The 19,111-nt window shown below is 41.5% G+C and overlaps 1 protein-coding gene across 4 annotated transcripts in view; it reads left to right on the top strand.

Annotated features, from left to right (window-relative positions):
* The window catches only part of NDST4 (N-deacetylase and N-sulfotransferase 4), a 135,609-nt gene that overhangs the window by 105,344 nt on the left and 11,154 nt on the right, over positions 1-19,111 (top strand). For all 4 annotated transcript variants that reach the window (XM_040584488.1, XM_040584469.1, XM_040584496.1 and 1 more), the window contains 6 exons: positions 10,392-10,574; positions 12,306-12,402; positions 13,544-13,667; positions 14,879-15,053; positions 16,153-16,323; positions 18,535-18,644. In XM_040584488.1, the coding sequence (XP_040440422.1) occupies positions 10,392-10,574; positions 12,306-12,402; positions 13,544-13,667; positions 14,879-15,053; positions 16,153-16,323; positions 18,535-18,644 (860 nt within the window). The remainder of the gene's footprint in view (positions 1-10,391; positions 10,575-12,305; positions 12,403-13,543; positions 13,668-14,878; positions 15,054-16,152; positions 16,324-18,534; positions 18,645-19,111) is intronic.

Raw genomic sequence — 19,111 nt, forward strand, 5'->3', positions numbered from 1 at the left:
CCAGGAACCACAGCCATGCAGGTACTACATATGGAGAACAAACTCTTTCAATTATATCTCTTCATATCCTCTGCGGTCTACATAACTAAGGTTTAATGTTGCTTAAAACATAAGCATCATATTTAGATTTCTTCAAAGTAATGAAAGCGCTGTTCATTTCTATTAAAATAGAAGTCAAACAGGACGACATTTTCTGATTATTTCCCACTCGCACAAGTAAGAGGTCCCATAAGATGTTTTGGAAATTCTGGAAAAGTAATTAGTTTTGCTGCGAAGATACTTAATCTACACTAAAAAAATCATCCCGCCTTGATTATCCATAATATCTACATGCTACTATAATGCACCATTATTTAATTAGACATCAGGCATTTGCAAACAAGCACACAAAAATAAGAGAGCAAAGCTGAACCTTCCCTAAAAATAAGGCCAAGCAGCAGGAAAACTTGGTAAGGGTAGAAGCAGTAAAAACTTCAGGCTGGCTGACAGTCACAGCTCCAGCCTGAGCACTCAGATATCATCTGCCATCTCTCTGTATACGTATGCATGTGCGATGCTGAGCAAAATATTTTCATCCACATCCAATCCAGCCCTTTATTTAATGGGTGGGTTTTAATGTCACTCACAACCCTTGCCTAGCTGTCCCTTGCCCTCTGTAGCTCTGCTCTCTGTTGCAGAGCGGAGTTTGTGCCGTATCTGGCTGTGCACAGTCCCTCTCGGCTGGGCAATGCCAGGAGCTCTACAGATGCAGTCAGCTACCCCCATTTGCAGAGCCAACTTCATGCAGACAAGTGGGCAACAGCCCAGGGCGAAGGAATGTCCACCTCCTGCCCAAACAGCTCTCTGTTGGGGCTGCTCCAGACAAATAGAGGCACGTAAGCTGACGAATGTTGCAGCTTAAGAAAGCAACAGCCAACCCTCACATGTGGGGCTTTCCTCCATCCACAGCCCATGCCAGCCCTGTCACCTGCACAAAGAACAGGGCTGACCCATGACTTTCCCCCAGCCTGATGGCTTCTGGGCAGCACTAATTAGCTCCATCTCCTTCCGATCCCTATGGGGAAGTTTAGATCCAGCATTTGCCTGGATCTGAGATTCAGCAAAACAATACAGTGCGAAGGATCAGGCAGGCTGCTGCACAGGACATGCTGGTCCTAAAGAGGAGACAGCCATAAGATTACTTGGCAGTGTCCCATGTCCCCTCGTTCCAGCTCATGTATCTTGTCTTTCTTGCAGTGAAGAGCCCAAATAATCAGTGCTGTCATTATTTCACACCCACAGATCCAAAAGCAAAAGTTTTACTTTACCCACGTATACAGGAGCGGCACAGTGCATTATTTAGAATGATTTTTGCATGCTGTGATAAATACAAGACAGTGCTACGCAGGCACTGCCTACAGCCCACCACTCAAAGGTACTGTGGAGGACCTTGGACTACTGCTGGCCAGCAGTGGCCATTCACCTCCCAGCATCGTCCAGCCCTCTGGCTGTGACAGCAGTGCTGTCACAACAATGGCTGTGACATTAAGAACAGCAAGGGAGAGCTATCATTATTTCAGCGCAGCAATAGAGGAAGCTTCATGATTTTCTGTAGATGCAGCCAGAATAGGATGTAATTTGGCATCAAAAACTGATGCCAAGGAATACTCACAGTATCTGTTGGCACAAAATAATTGAAGTTGAACTGATTTTTATCTGCAGAGGATTATAACTAAAGAGGTTGACAGCCTCGACCAGTATTATGCATTTGCTTGACAGAAGTTAAAGGAGCATGCAACACATACAGCTATCAATAACACATTTCCTTGACTATCTCCTTATACAAACTCCTTTGATGATTTTTGAAAACTGAAGTCCAAAACAATCTGAGACTTCTCAGAGCTGTATCTTTGATGATACTTCTATTATTCCATCAGACATGGTTAGCATCTGACTTAAGACAATGGTGCCCAAATCGGTTTTCATTTGTGCAATTTGAAGTTTTGAGTCTGAACTGAATGAATTTTAAGGTTTTTTTAGGGGAAATTTACAGTCTTTTTTGTGTCAAAAAAAAAATCTTTTCAATGAGAAAACACAGATGGCAACAAAACAAATTCCTATATCATAACTTTGACTTAAAAATGAAAATATTCCCCTGTAACAGGAGGATTGAATTGCTCTAGACTTCTGTAGACTTCATGAGGCCCACAGATGTAACAGATAGCACTGAATTTGCACAGAATTCATTAAACTTTGGCCACAATTAGATGTACTGCTGATCACTTATAAAAGTGTGACAAATGAACAGACATAAAACCATCCATTTAGGTTTTTTCCACCCTAATGCAGCTACACACTGGTCGCATAAAGTCATCAACAGCAGCAGTCATTTTTTTTCAGTCTCTGAAAGCATGCCCTAATAGTAAAAAAACCCCAATAACTAAAACCCCATATTTATTTTTTTTAGTTGTAGGTTTAAAAAAAATTAAATGTACTCAAACCTCCTAACTAGCTTTCTTCATCCAAGACCCCAAGTGTCAGGGGTATCAAAGATGTATATAACATGGGAAACAGTCACTGTGTTGGAATGTGTTCATGGATTTAGCCTTTATTTTAGAAGTGAGACTTGGGTAAATATTAGAAAATAAAAATAAAACCCAAACATACCGCTTTTATTCTCATAGGGAAAGGAACAACGCAGAGGACTTTTTTGTCAATAATAAAGAATTCATTTAATCATACCAACTAAATAATGGAAAAGTAGACAGTGTTCCTGGGTAAATGAGAAACAGTTTTGCTCTTTGAATAGTGAATGTTAAAACAACATAGCTACACTACAGCATTTGTATAGCTGTCCCAAGGCCACGTACCGGCACTGATCGACAGCAGCTTCCCCTCCCATCGCCGGCAGCGCTTTGGATGGAATACAGACACTGGAATGAATATGGGCATGGGAAATAAAGCACCATTCAACATTTTTGTTTCCCCTTCAATCAAACACAGAAATGTTTCTTTCCAAACACTGCCGTTGTTGCTTTCTTTAAAGATATCATGTTTGGAAAATATTTGATTATCCTGTCAAGAACGCTAAAATATAAAAAGATGTGCAGAGTGGAAATAGAGAAAAAGTAAAAAAAGGCGATTTGCAGGTATGTAAATGATTTTTCTTCAGTAGAAGGGTCATGAATATGAATAGTGCTGAGTTCTAGAGAAACAATTTGTCATTATTAAAATTAGTGCTTTGTCAACACACAAAAAAACCCTCAGTCCCAGCTTCCTTTTTGTGCTGCTGCACAAACAGCTGCATTAAGGGCCCAAGTGTTCTGGGATTCATTATCAGTGAATGGGTCTCTGGCTCATAAAGTACAAGAAAAGTCTGTAATCCATAACAGGAGGCTGTTCAGGATGTGAAATACATTAAACACTTGAAACTGAAAGAGGTATTTCTGTGGTCAGCCTAGCATAGAGCTACTTGGTATTAGTAAATGAACACTTGACAGTTTTGCATTTCTCAGCCATGACATCCCATTTACACATTCAGAAATACAACATGCTGCCATCTAGATCCAATTATGAGAGTTTGCTCTCTGAGCAACTGTACAGCATTTTCTGAGCACAATGGAAAAAGACGGAATAGCAAAATTCATTTTTTCTAGGAAACATTCATGCAAGAGCACAGCAGAGAAGAGCAGTAAATATGCTACCACGTTTCCACAAGAACAGGATGCCTGCACCATATATTTCCCAACATGTCTTTGTTTTGCACAGGGTTGAGCTATACCCCTGGTTTATTTTGCATGCATTAGTTCTCCCCTTCTTGCCAATTTTATTTAAGAGGTGCAGAAGCAAGGAAAAAAGTTGTTAGAGACAGTGAACAACAAATTCTTCATAGAGGAGCAGGATTCACATGTGAGACCTCTCTCTGTTCCTGGGCTTTCCGGCAATGGGGCAGGGCCAAAGGACAAGCAGAAGGAAAGAACCTAAAAGGGAACACTGATCCTATTTAATTATTGAACAGCTGGGAGGATGAGGTGAAGAACTTAAGTTTTGTAATTGAGTTTTTCATTGCAAGTGCTAGATCGATGGATAGCCATAGCTTCAAATATTAGCATAAAGGTATCAGCCAATATTTGATTCCCAATATTGGATAGCCATCCTTGAGACCGGCCAGGTATACCAGTGAGATTGGTTAGATTACACTTCAGCTGGAAGCTGGAGCACTAACAGTCCTTCTTCAAGGAGTTTATGTTCTAGCATGTAGGTGTATGTTATTCTAAAGAAGAAACTAGAAGCTCTGTGCCAATTTCATAACTGGTTTCACTCACTAGGGCAGATGGCAAGGACATTGGTGGCTATGGAGCACAGGCTCCTGGGGAATAGAGAGGGAGCAAACCTTATTTAATATCAGCTCCTGTACAAGTTAACACAACTGCAGATTTCACATGAGCTAGACGAACACACACCAGCTGAGGGTAGGGCTTACCCTCAGTTGTCCAAAGGCACAGCTTTGAAGAGAAACGTGAAAGGCTCTTGCACTCAAAACTGCATGCATAACAAACTAAATCCTGCCATGAACAATACACGCACACGAAGGATAGAGTTTTAAAAGCAAATACATCCTAGTTTTGGAAGTCACTTTACCCTTTGGCCTTCAGAATATTTGCGTTCCTGGTAGTCACATGCACCCAGGAATTCAAGCCTTTGAAAGCATAGCTAAGTGGCTAATGGGATCTTCATAGCTACCTGCCTACTGCAAGCATGGTGTGGGTCACCCAGCCAGAGTGAAAATACCACTAGAATTCAACACTTTTTGCAAACTATGTCCACGCTGCATGATCTACAGTGGTTTGTAGTTCTCTGGGATGGTCCTCCCAAAAAAGACAAATAGGATTTTCAGTCTTAGCATAACATCCTAGTGCCCTCCGGAGACAGGCAGCTAACCTTCATCCAAACCCAGGTGCTTTTAGTTAAGACTGTACTGAGTTTGGCACTTACAGGAGGAAATAAATCTCTATATTCTGCATTAACAAGTACATAGGGCTGAGTATGTGGAGAAAGTGCACTAACTCCAAGTACAGAATGCAATTTCAGGGCACTTCAAGCAGATCTAGCATGGTTTATATTCCAATAGCTTTGAAACAAGCCCTTTATTTTTATCTGCTAGCTCATCCAGATTTCATTTTATGTACAGAACACAAGCAGGCATATACAAATATTACATATAGAGAATGTGCTGCATACCTATCATTTCTTATATAACTGATTTTAAAAAGCCCTGGAAATAAGAACCAAATAGTAAAATTCTGTGGTGCTGCTGTCATTAGTTTACGAACACCAGTTTCTAAACTGGTTCAAGTTTGTTAATAAGTCACTAACTAAGTATTATGGTCAAGGAGCAGAGGAGCTAGTAAATGGTCAGATGCAGAACATAGCTTCTGTTTGATCCTGTCAGGTGGACAAAGTATAAAATACCCTTTCTTTCCCCCTGCCCACCCAGCCTAATGGAAACCATATGGTTTACCAACCAGAATGGCATATTAACTGCCCAGGTAGTCTGAGAAACTTAGGACCACTGTACCCTTCCCAGCTTTTTCTTTTGAGCCAAGAAACTGCAGACTATTGTGGGCATCTTTGAAATGTTAGTACAGAGCAGGCAACAGAAACCAGGAGAAGAAAGCCCATTACAATACTAAAATAAGTATTCCCACAGTCTGTGGGCCACAGCTCTCCATTTATTCCCATTAATATAGATACAAATAAGATTCTCCTGGAAGTGCGGCATGGGTCACCCTAGGGAGGGTAGACCAGCCCAGCAGTAGGCTGCCCTGCAGGAGATTAATTCTTTGAAAATCACATCATCCTTCTGTGTTTCAGTTTTGCCACCAGCAAAACATGAATCTCAGAATTCTCATTTTTGTGCAAGTCTTTGAAAGTCATAGTTAAAATCTGTAGGTGTTTCTTACAATAAAATGAAGTGTTAAAAAATAATTAAAAATAACATTTTTGTGACAAAAGGACCCCAGCTGCAGAAAAGCGAAAGTGATTTTGAGGAAAAGGTGTTATGTGGTATGAGAAGAAGGCAGCGACTGAGATCTGGATCAGACTATGGGCAGCAGAAAAAGAAGAAAGGAAGAAAAAAAATTCCTACCTACACCTTCAGCATTCTTGCCCCCTTCACACCTCTCAAAAATACAAGTGATCACAGGAATAGGAACAAAGGGAGAGGTAAATTGCCAAAGCTAATAAGATACTGAATCTGTACAAATTGCAGCATCATTTGGCCACTGATGTCCTGAAAAGTGTCTGTGTTCTGACACCAATGGTGGAATACAACTGGCCTTGTTTCCCACAGCGTGTTTGCTATAGATTGTATACTGACAGCAAGGGATTTTATTCAGTGCCTCTCTGCACATTTGTGTAACTTATATTGCTTATGCTAGTTTAACCTCTAAGAGTAATGCAAGGCAGCCAGAGCCTCAGGAATTTGAAACAATTTACTGCCTTTGTACCGCACCATTGCGCAGAGCAGCATCCTGCCTCCCTCCTAAAAGCATTTTTCCTACCTTGATGAAGTGCTGCCTGCTGGTTAGTGTCAGTCTGAGTGCTGTAGCTCACTTTTTGTCATAGAAAGTATGAAAACAAGGCTCTTTCTCTTTTATTCACCAACTTTGCTCCGAGCACTGCAGGATGGGACAGTCCCTGGTTTTCACCGTTTTCCTCGCTCTTGCCCTCAAAGCTGGTTCTGAAGCCTTTTTGGGTCCACAAAACAGCACAGCAAAGCAGTGTGACAGCACTGGGTATCCCAGTACCAGCCTTGAGGCATGCAGCAGCATGGTGCTAGCTCAGCACATTTCTAGACCATTGCGTTTTCTATGGATTGACGCATCAGCACAAAAACAAGTTTTGTGTCCATCGATGCTATAAACATGAACAGTTAATACCCATCTCCTTTTGTCTCAGTGGTTTTGGAGGTGGCAAAGAGTTAGATAACTGTTTTATCCCACGTATGATGCATCATATCTGGGGTGTGTGTGTGTGTGCTTCAAAACAAGATCAATGAAGCAAAAGAAGTCAAGAGAGATGTCCAAGAACTTTTAACTCCATGAAGAGTGATCAATTGTTTATTTTGGACTGCAGCCTAATGAAACTCTTAAAATAACCTAATATCCATTCCCTATAAGTACCTTTTTACATAAAAAATCTTATTAAAATTCAAGTTTAAAAATGTCAACAAGAGCAAGTAGATTTACTTGCATATTTATTTGCAGCAATAACATTAAATTGCTGCAATAGTATTAAATGCCATTGACAGACCCTTTAGCACTTATCAAAAACCACTTCAGAGACAAGATTATATTCCCTATCAACATTTCCTATAAGTGTTTTCCTTTTCAGCATTTTAAAATAGTTTGCAGGAAGCACTTGTCACGTTTTGAGGAGCTGAACTTTAAACTAGAAAGGATCAGTTTGTGTTGGGGTTTTGGCAGGGGAAAAGGTCAGTAGATTGGAAACCCAAAGAAGACGATTCATTACCTTGCTTATAAGTTTCTGGGCTACTACACGCGGACACGCCCGAAGTTCAGGGCCATTTTAGCATTTGCTCCAGTTATGTCAAATACTGGCAATTTTAAAATGTATGGACACTGGCATCCACAAAGTCAAGCCGACAGGAAGGAAGAACTTGTACAGTTGCCAATCTTTGTTCAACAGAGGCTCAGAACAGAAAAAAAGTGAAGAATAAATTACCTTTTGTGGAATAAAGTGGGCCCAGTGCAACCACACTGCAGATGGGCCATAAGGGACACTTTCTCCTAAGTTCCATCCGCCTTCACTGTATAGAAGTACTAAAAGCCTTATCAATAATTTAACAAAGTAATGGACATGTTTTTGAACACTGTGGGCTGATGCTTAAAGAAGCACCACATTGGCAGAGAAAGACTGTGAAAGTGGAAAGCTTGTGGCTTTTATTCTGTAGTTATCTTGAAAGTCAGGACAACATGGTGTGCTACAGACACAGTGTTCTTGCCAGCAGCACTTTCTTCTGCTAGAGCTCAAACCTGGGACTGCACAGCGGCAAAGTACTGAAGGGCAAACTTCATCTGCAGCTGGTAGCAGCGGTTTGAGTTGGAAAAGCTCTTTTTAGTCAGCAGGACTGAGCCACATGGATCAGCAATAGCAACCTTCCCAAGACACACTTGGACATTTTGCAGCCCTTTTAGGCATAAAGGTCCCAAGTTTTGAGACTCAGCACTTCCCACCAGTTTAGCTGCTGGACAGGCTGGCTGCCACCCAGCTGAGATAAGTGTTTCCAGGGCTCTAACTCAGGGACCAGGGTGCCAAGCAGTCAACCTGGCTTCCCAGCCATAGCCTACCCCTGGCAAGGGCAGCATACACCTTGACATCTCCAGCACATCTAACACATACCTCAGGCTTTGAAGGACTGCAGCCTAGGTATTGTCCCCTACATCTGGGTTCTGCAAGGCATCACTCATGCTACATCCAGCTTCCTTCAAGACACAAGGTGGGGGAAAAAAAGAAAGAAAAAGCACTCACTGACCTGAGCATGCACCATGGATGCTGGAGACCTAGATCTTCCGCTGCAGCTCTCAAAGGAGGAAGGCGCACGCACCGCACCCTCTCCAGCAGCTCTCTCTTGGCTGCCTGCACATCATTTTATAAACTCACACCTAGCCCACAGCTGTGCTTGCAGTTCCCATCCTAATCATCCAAAAAGAGACTCACCTGGATGTAGATACCTATCTGCAAAGCAAAATCAGGTGTCCTTGCTGCTGCTGACTTATCTCTTCACAGTCCGATGCTTCAGGCCCCTGCATATGCATCACTTATACCCCCACCCCACCCCTGCCTACAGCCTTGCATCCTAGATGAGTAATGCAGGTAATGCATATGGCTGAGCAGCCTGGCTATGGCTCACTCCAGTCTTCAGGCACCAAGCCTTCCTGAGGCTTTACAAACCAGCTACCTAATTGAAAGCAGGCACAAAAAGGCTGGGAGATAGAGTACTGAGCCTACATCCCTTTGCTGAACCCATTCCAGCCTGAAGGTGAATGGATTGCTGTCTGTGGTCTTCCCAAAGCCAGTGCTTTATTTTCCTTTCCCAGAAATTTTCTACATTATGGCAGGGCAGAAAACTTCCCACCAGCATATTTCGGAGTTTGCTGTAACAAACATTACATCTCCGATTTTTTACTTCATGTCAAGACCTCCTTGGACATGATATCATTACTAAGTTCACTGCCTGACATGCTGTTCTGTTTAATTGCTGTGGTCACATTAGTTAATTTGTGCTTTCTGTGATCTGCTGCATATTATTGATTGTTGACTTCAGAGATGGTGCTGAAAAAGAAGAAAAATACACACTGTTCAGTTACCACTATGATATTATTTTTTGATAACAATGTAATTAAATTCCACTGTCCTTGCACATCCTATTTTAGGCCAATGTACTAAGTAAAACAGCCAAGTGACAACACTCAGGTTGATAGCATCTTCATAAAATGAAATGACAATCTACAGATGAACCAGCCCTTCCTTTGCAGCCATGAAACTGAGTTTAATCACCTCATGGGAAGAAAATCCTGGGGAATATATTCTTCACATTATTCTTACAAATTCTCTTTATCCCTCTGAAAAAAAATTACGGGATCTACAAAGCAGTGGCCATGTAAAGGAGAACCATAGCAAGGCTGATAAAAAGGCAGAAGCTATATTGGCTTTAAGGAGAAAGCAATGACAGTGATCTTTAGCTGAGGTACCATCACTCACAAAAGCATGACATTTTTACATTTCAGTACTTACTCACCTACTTACAGACACACCATTTGAAACAAACTAGCTGACAAACTGCATTCAGAGGAGACAGCGAATTAGTCAGATTTTCACGTTAATTCCATAATAGCAGCCCTGAAATTAGGCTTTGCCTACACGTCCGAGGAGTGGAGACCTGGTTCCCTCGGAGGTGCTGGGGACTCCTAACCGAGGTGTCACGTATGCCAGTGCATCCCCTGCCCAGGGATGGGGAACAGGGAAGTTCAGGAGGCATGCAAGAAACAATTTTTATGTTGTTTGTAAAAAGAAGTCAAAACAGAAGAACAAAAAGAAAACCTCTGAAAGCATCTCCCGAATGCCAGCCCATGGGGAGCCCATGAGCAATACATCCCTTCAGATAAGGGCTTTCAAAGAAATGGTACATACGTGACACGTTTGGAGGTTTCACCCTAGCAGAGAGGCTAGGAAGTGCGACTAGTTTAACATTTTCATCATCTTCTTTTGGGTTTGGGTGGTGGGAAGAGGGTTTGGCAAAGCTTGCAGTAACCCCCCTGCCTGCCCTTCCAGCCAGACGCTGCCATCTCCTCAAGTCCTGTGACTGAAAAGTTTCTCTTGCCTCCCAGATCAGCATCTTCATGACCCATTTGTCTAACTATGGGAACGACCGCCTGGGGTTATACACCTTTGCAAACTTAGCCAACTTTGTTAAGAGCTCAACTAACCTGAAACTGCAGACGTTGCCCCCGGTTCAGCTGGCTCAGAAGTACTTCGAGCTCTTCCCAGAGCAGACGGACCCTCTTTGGCAGGTAATGTCACTTCGTCTTCCTCCTCCAATTACAACCTGCTTCTTGAAGTCAGAATCTTTGCCTGTAAAAAAAAAATATTAAAAATCCCAGTTCACATTCATATATGTTTTTTCTCCCTGCATGCCTTCTCAGATTATTTAAATTTTCTCTGTGAGGGCACTGCTTTCGGCTAGAAATGGATTAGCTTGCACTCACCCCAAACCAGGCATGGTAAAAGCACCTAACTGACATTTATTTGAGAATAAAGGCCCGCTTCCCAACCCTCCTGTCTGCAGCTTCGCTTATGCATCACACTGTGTTAACTGATGGTGTTGCACTGTCAGTAAGATGCTCTTAGCCAGCCAGTAGCAAGAGCTGTCCCAAGGCAAACGCAAATTCATTGCACCCCTTTACAGGAAATGGTTGAGGTTGGATCACTGCAGCTCCAAGGAGGATTTCCCACCATCTGAACCCCCTTCAATGAAAAAGCAAGGAAAAGGGAGGGCAGGAGGAGTCAGCACAGCAAATGCAGAATGGGCAGCTATTTTAAGAATGGAGAAGGGTTTCTCCACAAACTATGTTCTCTCTCTGTTTCAAATGCACAATAGTGCTGCTTGTAATCTCAACACTGTAATTTCCTAATCTTTGTTACACATATGTGGCTCTTCTCTTATTCAGCATATGACATGTCATGATGTGCTTTTAGCTATGCAGGCATAAATCCAGAGTGATGCTGTGAAGATCTGTGCAGTTATTTGGGGCTTATGCTGGCAAAAAGAAGCCAAAAATTTCCCTATTATTTTTGGCCCAGATGCAAAAGAAGTATAAATTTATAATATTTCCATTGAATTTAGTGATGTGGCAGTGATTCACATCAGTTAATGATTTTCTCCATTATATTTTGTTAACTTTATTCACTAGCAAACTGTATCTTCTATTACCAGCCAATACTATGCAAAAGCATTATCTATATAACTGCTTTAAAGAGCAGTCAATCCTAACTGTTTCTGTGGGGTCTTTTGTTCACACGTTTTTATTTTGCATTCATAGGTAGTAAAAAGATAAGAAGATGAATAATATCCCATATTTCTATTTTGTCCTTCCTTTTGAGTTCTTATGTAAATTAAAATTGGCACTAAGTCCTATGCATCTGAAACCATTTTGTCACCTAAGATGGTAATGCCTTGAAGCTATTCAAACAGAGGTTTCCATTTTAACCTCAAATGAAAACTTGACTAAATCAATGTTTTAAACTTTTTTTCTTCTTTTTTCTTTCTTTTCTTTCTAATGACTGAACTTAATCCTCAGTCATGCAAAACTATTATATATACAAGTTAAATTTTAGTCAATGAGACCACATAAATGCCTACCTATGTGCCTATGGGCTCTGAGATGGTGAAATGAGCCTGACCAGCAGAGGAAAGGAAGCGCAGTACTCTCACAGGCTGTGGGTTTTGACACCGATCCTTCCAGGATCTGCACAATTGTGCAGCATTACTGACTTCACTGGGACCCCTGGGAGGGTTGGTTCTGAAAGATGGACACTAGGCCTGTGTGCTCTGCTTCCGCAGATCAATACCAGAGTGCTCAGTATCATTCAGGAGCAAACCCTTAGGAGGAAACGTGGGATTTTACTACTTATTGTAAGGCTCTGACATTAGTGCATAACATTTAGATCCTGCAAGACTCATGTGCATGCAAACATTGAGGATACCCCCAGCATGATGTACACAACCACCTTTTCTTCTTCAGAATCCATGTGATGATAAACGACACAGGGATATTTGGTCCAGAGACAAAACTTGTGACCACCTACCCAAATTTCTTGTGATAGGACCCCAGAAAACAGGTAAGAAGCAATGAATCTGTAACCGAGACTAGCCCCCCAGTTTCGTATCTCTGTATTTGTGTCCTGTAAACTGAAGCCAACTCCCTACTATAGAGATGGTGCACTCCTGATCCCTATGGGATTCAAACAGTAACTCCTTCACTGCCAACAGAAAGGGACGACTGTAAGATTGCATTCAGTCATCACAAAAAAAACCACAAACGTACGCTGTCAGGCTGCCCTATGTTAAGATTGTTATAAAGTTCTTTCACAAATTATTTCAACATCATTTGAGACCTTAATTGACAAAAAAGGTATTTACCGCCTTGCAGAGCTCTGAAGGTCTCAGGGCATTATTTCAAGTAAGCCACATTCTGCCACTCCCAAGACAGTTATTACTGTTGTGGACATATTGCAGAAAGTGGGTGCTGAAGCAAGGAAATAAATGACAAATCCGAGACCATATAGAAATTCTGCAACAGCAAAAGAGACAGCAGGTCTTGATTCATAGTTCAATAGTAGCTTGCATAACACAAAATCTTTGAAGAGCAAGTTTAAAGACACATCCTCCAAAATCTCATTTACCACCATATATTGTTCCCAGTTGGTTTTGTCAAACAAATAACAAAAAAGTACTGTTACTGGGATTTTAAAGCATACGTATTACATACAGGTTTGTTAGCTTTGAAATAGACAATTTATTCCTCAGTAGCAGACCCCCAGAAAAAATACACAGAGGACAAAAGTGCAGTTCTGGGAGTAACAAAAGCGTAATACCACACTTAGCGCGTTTGAAAAGTTTTGTGCAACATGAATGGTTTGAAAACAGACATGCTCAGGCCAAATTCCCTCACTGGTTACATACACAGTCAAGCAAGTAATGTCATCAACAGCAGTATCATGTATGCATCAAGAGAGCAGAACTCAGAGTTTGGGAATGGGAAGAGTCTGACGAGCAGAGAAGCCTGCACGTATTCCCTCCTCCCTCTGAAAGCCCCTTGTGCTTACACAGGGCTTTCATCAACAGGCAACTTTCTTACAAAAGGAAATCTAATTTTCCTGTGTATTTCAACGTGCATTCATTTAAAGTACTTACTTGAATGAATAAAGTCAAAGGGGTTTTCTTCTATTTCCTAATGGCATCTCTTTTTTGTTGTCATAGGAACAACAGCGCTTTATTTATTTCTTCTGATGCATCCTTCCATTATCAGTAATCTCCCCAGTCCAAAAACTTTTGAAGAAGTTCAGTTCTTCAATGGAAACAACTATCACAAGGGAATTGATTGGTAAGAAGAATAACAAAAAAGAAGTGTTCATTATTAATACATGGTAAATCACAATAGAACAATTACAGAAGCATGTATTGCTTTTACTAGTTTTGCTTAGGAAAAGCGTTTTTGTGAGGCTTTCCTTTCCACGGGGAACAGCAGTTCTCATCCTTGTGTGAAAACTGAAATACAAGGCAAACGTCACAGTACACAGAAACAGATTCATCCTGAGCAGTTTTCCTTGCCCACGTATGTCATGGAGAGCGTGCAGAGCAAACGGGGCTGACCAATAAAAGCAGGCTCTCCCCACAGCTCTGAGGCCTGCTCCTCGGTTCCAGGTGTCACGAAAAATAAAGGGAAAGAAGTGCTTGGCCTTTGTTTTTTCCATGCTGCATAAAGAAAGAGATCACCCATGGCTATCATAGAGTGCGTGGTGCAATCCACTTGGAGAAGGAGTGGGGGAGGGGGATTTCTCCTCTGCAGCCCTTCACACAACATGTAGAGGAAGAGGCTGGCCTCTTGGAGACCCCACCACCACACTTCACCGAAACTGGCCTGCATGTTCAAAAGTCAGCAGGGTCCTGGGTGCCCCCACGTACTTTGTTTCCATAGACCAAAACCCAGTTAGTCTCTCCAAAACTGGAAGTTCCCAGAGTGCTCAGCAAATCTAAAAGGACTAAAATATGCCTTCAAAACAATTCCACCTTTTGCTTATTTGAATTCTTCACCTTTTCAGTTGAACCTGCTGTTTTGCTTCCCATCAATTTTAAGTGGAAAAGACCATTCAAAGCCAAAATTCAAATCTTGCATTCTGAAAATGTCTAAAAGAAAAGATTTGTCGGTTCCAAAAAGAAGTATTTCAACAATGTTAAAATTAAATGGTTGACATTTTGAAGCTTTTACCATTTTTTTTCACCAGCAGCTAAACTGGTGAAAGATATCCCTTTGACATTGAACTTAGTAGCAAAAATCCCATCCATCCAAGGAAAAAAACCTAATTACTTGACTTCATGGAGGCTTTAGCCATTACCAAGCACCACAGAATCACAGAATGTAAGAGCCAAGATGTGTTCCCCCTGCTCCAGTTCTAGAGTGAGCTGAGAAATTCCATTTTGCTTCTTGAGAATTACGCCTGAAAATTCACCTTTTCATCTGCCATGAAATGGGAAGCACAAGGATATGACCTTCTTGTGATACTGCTAATTCTAACAAGTTCCTTCACCTCCCAGGTACATGGATTTCTTCCCCACTCCTTCCAACATTACCACCAACCTCGTCTTTGAGAAAAGTGCCAACTATTTCCATTCTGAGGAGGCCCCTAAACGAGCTGCTTCTCTCATCCCCAAGGCCAAGATCATCACCATCCTTATTGACCCATCCGATCGGGCGTATTCCTGGTACCAGGTACAGACATTGCCTTAGAGAAATGAACAGTGAAATCAGTGGCAGGGGATGATGGCCAGCATCAGTGGGAATTTGTGTCCTTGAGCAAGAACAGGATTATATTGCAAAGCATTTGCACTGTGTAGAAGTGGAAGGATGCTGAATGCCAGCTTGTGCAGTTGGCACCTGTGACACCAGTGTCATAAATGATGAAACTTCTCAGCACAAAGCTGCCACCAGCTGTAAACAAACAGTTTAATCTCAATTACAGCTGACACTGCATAGAGGAAAAGCAGTGTTCCTTGCCCAGGGAGATATACGGGGGAAAATGATCATGTCCTAGCTAGAAAATCAGAGCTCTTGATGCCGAGAATCTGGTACCTCGTCCCATCCTCCAACATGTAAGCTGAGTGATGTGCGGTGCTGTGCAAATGTATGCAGTGTCTTCTAAAGTTTCCAAGGAATTAAAAAGAGCTGTGTTTGGAGAGCTGGGGTTTTTTTTCTCTCCTTGGAAACAAAAGAAAGCCTGTGCTTTTTTCTGAGGAAACTATAGGATGCCCTTTCTTGCCTTTTACTGAGCCCATACCTTTCCATAACAAAGTCTGCAATATTTTAAAAAAATGTATTTTTAGAGATGTATGTGAGATATGGTGTAGCCACGCGGGTACAGGAAATACTAAAAGCAGTGTTAAAACAGACAATATTTAATATTGTTGCAATAAGCATAGAAACCACCACTTCTGATACTGTTGTTATGAGTTCTGCAAGGAATAAAACATGGCCAAAGGGTGCAGTTTGCAGATACCCTTTGCAGTATCTCATTTGCACCTTTAAAACTACCGATGCAAGATGCAAAGCAGCAAAAAAAATTTGTTCCTACTTTGGCAGAATTTGGCTCCTCAGCTCCCTTCCCATCTGTCCCATGAGGGCCCTTGATTGAGTGGTGGTCCCATCCTGCTTCCCTGCCCCCTGCTCCTACCCAGCAGAAGTGGCACTGGGGGGAAGCCGAGGGGCTGCAGCAGGGCTGGCCATGCCAGCACAGCCCTCCCGGCAGCTCTGGGGAGGCTTATGGCTTAATCTCCAGCTTCCTTGTGATATGTGTCTAAATATTTCCTGTCAGCATCAGCGATCCCATGAGGACCCCACTGCCTTGAAATTCAATTTTTATGAAGTCATTACATCCAGCCATTGGGCGCCCTCGGAGATAAGGACTCTCCAGAAGAGATGCTTGACACCCGGATGGTATGCTGTCCATATTGAAAGATGGTTAAGTCATTACCCTGCTTCACAGGTAATTTCCAACCTGTTGTTCCACCAAGCTCATCAACTCTCGGAAAGTCCCCAGATGAGTATGGCCTCATCATTAGAAGTGATGGGGTATTTCCCACTGGAACTCAGCTATCAGGAAATGCACATTTGACAAGATCAGGATATTTGGCAGAAGTATGCTTATATTTCTGTCTTCTGATTGAAAAGATGCAACAGGAAAATGCTCTGAACTGGCCACACGGGTTTGATAGGGGACTTTGGGCTTTTCTTCCAGGACCAGCCCAGGTTCTCAAGGCTTCTGGGTCCCAACATACAAGCAGCTGCAGCATGAGGCATTGTGGGAAGATCTGAGAAATTAATTTAGAAAATGCCAGGGCTTTTTCTAAAAAGAAATTTCATTCTGCTTCCTACTCGGTCCCTTTCATAGAAAACTCCACATTTCTTTGACCCTGATATGGAATTAGCCTTTCTGAGTGTTAAAGCAGAAATTCTTCTTTTGCCCCATCTTCCTTTAGATGTTTTATTGAATTGTCTTTGATGATCTTTCCCATGAAAAAATTATGTAAACATATAGACCTAAGGAATATTCTATTTACTAAAAGAAATTGTTTACATATATAAACCTAACAAACATTTTAGTACTACAAAATGTATGCATAGGCACTCTTTACCCTTGGACATGGTCCATAGCTGAGTTCATATGTCTACCTACCATAAAAAAAAAAAAAAGTTGTAACAGGGTGTTTAATAAGCAAGCATAATGCGTATCTGCAGAAATTGTTCTATGTGGGACAGAGTTTTGTTGAAAAGACGTAGAACTGAGTATTTCCTATTTAGTCAGGGATCTGGAAAACCAAAAAGTAATAGAAGCTCTGTCTTTTTGCAGTCCTCACTTTTCTTCTTATGCAGTATCAGCTGTACTACAAAGAGGAGAAACAGGTCAATACCATTTCCAAGAGAAAGGACAAAGTCTCAGTTAGTTGTTGACTTTCTTCTTTCATCTCTGGCCTTTCTGTACTTTCATAAATGGGGAAGGAGTACTGCCAAAGCAGCTGAGCTTGCAGCAAGGGCCAGCCCCAGGTAGTATTGCCCTAGGAGCAAACAGGGCACGTCTCCTCAACATCCACCATGTCCCAATTTATTCCTCCAAAGGATAAGGGGCTGTCCCAGCACATTCAGAGCATGCAAAGAGTGCTGAACATCCCGTGCCATTACCTGTGCCCTGCCTCTGCCCTCACCCAGGGCTGCTGCCCCCTCTCACAAAGCTCTCTCCCTTTCTCCTGCCATAGCAAAGAACAAGTGCAGCCCTCTTATTAAACATTCAGGGGCACATTGACATATTTCTTGTAAAACCTGTAACCACTCATGTTTCTTAGTTACAGTGATTAATTTTACAAGATACACAACAAAATGCACTCATTCTTAATAAGGTGCACACAGAGAGTGCACTCACGGTGCTTACTAATGGGCACTCAGTAATGTGCATTCACTTGGTCTGTGCACTCAAAAACTTAATAATTCATAATAAGCCTTCACCATAAATATAAAACACGTCTGCCCAGAATAGTTATTAGTAATACTGCTTGGTACTCCAGTAGACTTTTGATACATTGTCTTAACATTTGCTTGTGGAGGTCAATGTACCTTTACATCACATCAATCTTTAATTAAAAACAAAACAAAACAAAAAAACCCTTTGCTAATAATTTTGCAAGCCCATATGATTGATAGGCTGTTGGTAAGTTTTAAATAAATTGCTACAGTATAGCTTTTGAACATCTAATTGTAGTTTCTAAACATTTAATGCTAAGATATATATATGTAAATATAAATATATATATATATAGAGAGAGAGAGATGAGCTTTTTGTTCTTTTTCTTACTCCATGCCTCCATGTCAGATTTTCAACGGGCGCATTGTAAACCTCAATAATACTTTTACATTTCTTCCTTAGCTCTATTTCTCAGAATTCACTGAGACTTGGGTTTGGCTTGTGAGATGTAATTCTGAATTCAAACAATGTGCACACAGAGTTACAAGGTGCTCACCCACACAGATTCAACATAATAAAGAGAAAAGTAAATCTAAAAAGAGGTTCATCCATAAGATTGCTGTTAGCACTGTGGAAAGTCACATGCTAATCTAAAACTGTGTTGTCACAGAAGGGAAATGATGTCATTCTTTTGTTAACCTTAGTCCTGTTTCTAAACAGCTAGCATATTTACCCCTACAGTTCCTTATTATTGATGGACAACAGCTAAGAAGTGACCCAGCTACTGTGATGGATGAAGTTCAGAAGTTTCTTGGAGTCTCTCCTCATTATAATTACTCTGAAGCTCTAACGTGAGTCAGTTCTTTATTATCTGCCCGATGGGATCATGGTGTACAACCCCTCCTACCAAGATCACTTGATCATTAATTACAAACAAACAAACAAAAACCACATTAAAAGAACAGATAATTTTGCAGAGCTTGGGGGTTTCTTCATGTTTAACACCCATCCACTTTTCCCTTCACTTGCACACATATAATACATTACAGAATTTAATTGCATGGTTGCATACATTTCCACTTTGCACAACACACACAACAAACAACGGCTCAGTATTTTGTATTAGATACAGAACAAAGGTCCAGATTCATGTCAAAAATGTCTGCTAAGTTGCAGTGTTCAATCGGAGGTGCCCAGGACTTGATTTTTCAGGGTACCTAGTTTTGCTTTCGTCGCTGCACTGTTTAAAATGTACGCTCAGAGGTGATATGAGTTGCACATGTCAGAGCTCAACACACATTTGCACATCAGCCTGATG

The sequence above is a fragment of the Falco naumanni genome, chromosome 1 (genome assembly GCF_017639655.2).
Source record: "Falco naumanni isolate bFalNau1 chromosome 1, bFalNau1.pat, whole genome shotgun sequence".
Taxonomy (NCBI): domain Eukaryota; kingdom Metazoa; phylum Chordata; class Aves; order Falconiformes; family Falconidae; genus Falco; species Falco naumanni.